Genomic DNA, 5,014 nt, shown 5'->3' with positions numbered 1-5,014 from the left:
CTCAGCTGCCCAGAGCCTGTGAACAGTACATATTGTGCAACGCAGTACAGTTTATATATCTTTTAATATGTTAAATAGTATAAATAAAACGAGCCTTAAAGGTAACTTTTCTTTTTTACAATAAACAACAAAACAGTGGGCTCATATATTATCACGTATTTATTTATTTTTATTTTTTTTATCAGTTGTATTTTTCTTTCGTCTTGAGAAGAAACGGACGTGACGTCACACATCACAACAAGGAAGTGGCGTTTGTAAACTTTTCGATTAATCAGAGGTTACTTGCGTTTTAAGAAAGAGTCGCTTTAAGCTTTATAGGAATGGTTTTCAGGAAATCTGTTCGTACACTTTAACGGAGAAGTTCTACAGTTGGAGGTAAATTGCTGTCCTGGTCTACGTGTCATGAATTATTTGCTAACTGATATATGAGCTTGCTATACACAAGCGATCTGAAGCTGAACATCTGAGTAGATTCCTTTATTTATGGTCAGTCATTGATCAGGGTGGTTATTTTCCTCGTTGGATAATGCTAGAATAAGGTGAAAACTGAAGCATGGCTCCTAACCATTTCAAGGTGCAAGCTCCGGATATGAACAGAACAGCTCCATGTGTTAGGAAGCCCTGGTACTGTGTTCACACTGTCCAGGAATAATAATGAATTATTTTGCATAATTACTGAAACAAACCACTCAAATGAACATTAGCATCGACTAACTGCATCTAAACAGCTCGTGTATTTGTATAAAGTGCTGACATCCCTCTTGTCATCCTGTAAAGTGGTTAATTCTGTTAATGGTGTCTTTGGGTGTTGGACTTGGGCAGAATGGAGGAGAGGAAGATGAAACGGAAAAGTCCAAGACCCTCAGCCAACCAGGCTGCTCCTCCGATCACTGTCCGAAACTCCGGCAGGACTTTTGGCATCGCCACTGGTACCCACTCACACCAGAAGACGAAATTTCGCAGGTGAGTTGTGGCAATAGAGCAGAAAACAACGTTAATTCATCTTCAGAACTGCATTCTCCTAGCCAAGGCATTGGATCCAAGGCCTTTCCCAGGAATACTGTGAGTGAGGTGGGAATACACCCTGAATTGGATCACAGGGCAACACACACACACACACACATACCTATTTATACTTTACCTTTTGGCATATTTTTAGAGGTAAGAAGAAGGGGACGGCGGTAGCTCAAATGGTTACGGCTCTGGGTTGTTGATCAGAAGAACAGGGTTCAAGCCCCAGCCAAGTTGCCCCTGATGGACCCTTGCTCCAGGGGCGCTGTATCATGGCTGACCCTGCGCTCTGACCCCAACCCTCAAAGGATGGAATATGTGAAGAAAGAATTTTGCTGTGACGATGTATATGTGACATATAAAGGCTACTTAACTTAAGAAACCAGAGAACCTAGGGCATGGGAAGAACATGCTTCTGAGATTTATTAATATAGATCTGCCTGTTATAGCATGCATTGTTATTAATATTAATTAATTGGAGTTAACATACCTTCAGACCATGCATATAACCCAATCCTATGGCAGAGCTGAGTGTGAGTTTAGATGCCTGATTACGGTGTGGTATCATTTAGCAGTGTAATGCTTTTTGAACATCTAATTCCAGATATAGTCACCTCTTTGCTTATTGCTCTTTTGGGAAGACTTTTGGAGCATGGCTGTGGGGATTTGTGTCCATTCAACCACAAGAGCATTAGTGAGATCAGGCACAATGTTGTGTTGAAGAGCCCTGGGGTGCAGTCAGCATTCCAATTAATTCCAAAAGTGTCATGGCTCTGTGCAGGCCACTTCCACTTCCTGCTCTTCCACTACAAACCATGTCTTCATGGACCTCGCTTTGCCTTTTAGTTTGAGTAAAGAGAAATTGTAATGCTACTGCATACAAAGAAATTCTAAATAATTGTGTGCTCCCCACTTTGTGGTTACAGTTTGGGAAAGGCCCACATAATGGTGTGATGGTTTTGGTGTCTATTGTATATCATGGAGAGCATGTGCAGCGTTCAGCCTCCCAGCTGCTGTGATGAAAAGCCTAAGGCACATGCAACAGGTTGTGGCTCCATGTGAAATGAGCAGTAACATGCTCAAAGCGTAATTCAAAAACAAAGACTGACTACTGTCCTTTATGTGCAGAGGTGCGAGAGATAAGCCGAAGCTACAGAGTCAGCTGAGTAACCAGGCTGCCACTACTCAGCATTCCTTCCTCACAGACGTGTCTGATGTGCAGGAGATGGAGAAAGGCTTGCTTAGTCTCCTCAATGACTTCCACTCTGGAAAACTTCAGGCCTTTGGTGAGCTGGCACTTTAAACTGCAAATGTATCTGGATATGTTTACGCCATAATACCTCACAAAGAGAAAAATAATGTATCTTTCTGTTGTTTGCACAAGGTAATGAATGCTCTATTGATCAAATGGAGCATGTTCGAGAGATGCAGGAGAAACTCGCTCGACTACACTTTGACCTCAATGCAGAAGTGGATGACATGCCTGAGGACCAGCGCAAGCTTGCCTGCGACACCAATATGGACAAACTTCTACTGAATGTAAGGGCTAATAACTGACTTCTGTTTATAATAGTTGTGAATTATATAGAAATATGTGATTCTCTAGTCAATCTTGAGAATCTAGTTCTGAAGGCCAGAATTTAGTTCTCTAGGCCTTTTTTGCATCATGGACTGGTTTGATACCGGACAATTTCTCCGTGGCCTGGGGTGTGTGGGTGGGTGGGTGGTGTTGGGGTTGGTTGATGGGGGAGCTCTCTAGTGAGATTTATTGCATCAAACTGCATCAAATGCAGGAAGTGCCAATTTTTAAAAATAAAATACATATAATTTTAAGTTACATATATAAAATTATAAGTTTATTTTTTCTTTGCGGGCCGGTACCAAATGATCTATGGCCCGGTTCCGGTCATTTATACAATGGATGCAATACTGTTTGATGTAATAAATGATGAATACTATAGAATGTTACTAAACAACTACTTAACATGTATTTGATGTAAAGTAAATTTTATATTGCCAAAAGTTTTGGGACACCCTTTCAATCATTGAATTCAGGGGTTGGGCTCGGTCCCTTAGCTCTATTGAAAGGAACTCTTAATGCTTCAGCATACCAAGACATTTTGGACAATTTCATGCTCCCAACTTTGTGGGAACAGTTTGGGGATGACCCCTTCCTGTTCCAACATGACTGCACAAAGCAACGTCCATAAAGACATGGATGAGTGAGTTTGGTGTGGAGGAACTTCACAGAGTCCTGACCTCAACCCGATAGAACACCTTTAGGATGAATTAGAGCGGAGACTGTGAGCCAGTCAACATCAGTGCCTGACCTCACAAATGCACTTCTAGAGGAATGGCCTAAAATTCCCATAAACACACTTCTGAACCTTGTGGAAGTGTTGAAGCTGCTATAGCTGCAAAGGGTGGGCCAATTCCATATTAAATCCATGTGCATGTAAAGGCAGACGTCTCAGTTTTAGCTTGGCTCGCAGTCTCTGCTCTAATTCATCCCAAAGGTGTTCTATCAGGTTGAGGTCTGGCCAGTCAAGTTCCTCCACAGCAAACTCGCTCCATCCAAGTTGTCTTGGTATGCTGAAGCATTAAGAGCTCCTTATACTGGAACTAAGGGGCCGAGCACAATCCCTGAAAAACAATACCTGAATTCAATGATTTGGAGGGGTGTCCCAAAACTTATATATATATATATATATATATATATATATCTCATAATTTTTTTTATCTGCATTTTACTGTTTAATCTTACAAAATGTTTATATTGTTTTTCACAGCTGGAAGAGTTGAGTTCTTCGATGTATCCTTTTAGAGTTTAAGTCAATTTATATCGAGAAAATGTTCATTGCATCAAAACCCAGCTATGATATTTGTCTGTTGTTGAAATGTCTTAGCATTGAAAGTTCCTCAACCATGAATTTCCAGACAAAAGCTAAACCTGGCTGATAACCAAGACACCCCAAGATCATCCTCCAACATATGAAAGGTTCTGTTTCCCGTTGCGGAGCTGTTCCTACATCAGAGAAACAGCATATCAACTAGTATTGTTGCATTTGTGAACTTCATGAACAGTCGTAAATGCCACATAACCCAACAGTTCATTACATTTTTCATCTAATGTCTTACCTGTATGACTTTATGACCAGTCTACTTCTGTATCTTTCCTAAAGCAGAATGTTGGATCTTAAATATTGCCTTATAGTTGTGCAATACGAGAACATTTGCAATATGCATATCACTGTTCACTTTATTTAATAACCTTTTTTATTCCTTTCTTGCATAAAGATTTTAAATATTTTAATTGAACACTGTGTTTGGACATTGTTAACAGAAAGGTGTTGTTTTTAGTAAAGCCAAGGAGTATTTGCCTTAATGTTTGAGAGTATGCAGAGGAACAGAGTTTGTTGGTAAAATAAAAAAATAATTTTTTAAAATTAATAGTCTATGCTACAAAATGTATTTTTATTTAAAAGTGAAGTGGTCTTGATTTCTAATATAATTGCTTGAATTCTGGTGGTTTATGTGTATTGGTTTTCTTGATGTCTTCAATAAACTTTAGTTACTTCTAACTCAATAATATTTGAGTAAAAAGAGAAGTACATTTGTTTATTTGTAGTAAACTGTTCCTTTATTTACACCGTAACATTATGACCACCTGCCTAATATTGTGTTGGTCCCCCTTTTGCTGCCGGAACAGCCCTGACCCATCGAGGCATGGACTCCACTAGATCACTGAAGGTGTGCTGTGGGATCTGGCACCAAGATTTCAGCAACAGATCCTTCAAGCCCTGTAAGTTCTGCAGTGCAGCCTCCAACTCATTGTTGTGCTCATCAAACCATTCCTGAACCATATTCAGGCCGCAGCCATCAGGGAACACCGTTTCCATGAAAGGGTGTACATGGTCTGCAACAAATTCACTCAAATCCTTACGCTTGCCCATTTTTCCTGCTTCTAAAACATCAACGTTGAGGACAAAATGTTCACTTGCTG

General features: G+C 40.1%; 1 protein-coding gene across 2 annotated transcripts; it reads left to right on the top strand.

The window, feature by feature from the left end:
- Positions 1 to 216: 216 nt before the first annotated feature.
- On the top strand, positions 217 to 4,579 carry ccdc28a (coiled-coil domain containing 28A). Of its 2 annotated transcripts, none has more exons than XM_058398306.1 (6): positions 217 to 375; positions 823 to 963; positions 2,140 to 2,297; positions 2,396 to 2,550; positions 3,801 to 3,823; positions 3,949 to 4,575. In XM_058398306.1, exons 2-6 carry the CDS (start codon positions 824 to 826, stop codon positions 4,004 to 4,006), a joined length of 534 nt encoding a protein of 177 aa, XP_058254289.1. In that variant the 5' UTR covers positions 217 to 375; position 823; the 3' UTR covers positions 4,007 to 4,575. The 2 variants fall into 2 exon arrangements, with proteins under 2 accessions (XP_058254289.1, XP_058254290.1); XM_058398307.1 differs by having other exon boundaries at positions 220 to 375; positions 778 to 963; positions 3,949 to 4,579.
- The last annotated feature ends 435 nt before the right edge of the window (positions 4,580 to 5,014 follow it).

Source organism: Hemibagrus wyckioides, linkage group LG09 (assembly GCF_019097595.1).
Source record: "Hemibagrus wyckioides isolate EC202008001 linkage group LG09, SWU_Hwy_1.0, whole genome shotgun sequence".
Taxonomy (NCBI): domain Eukaryota; kingdom Metazoa; phylum Chordata; class Actinopteri; order Siluriformes; family Bagridae; genus Hemibagrus; species Hemibagrus wyckioides.
This window is presented reverse-complemented; position numbering and strand designations above follow the sequence as displayed.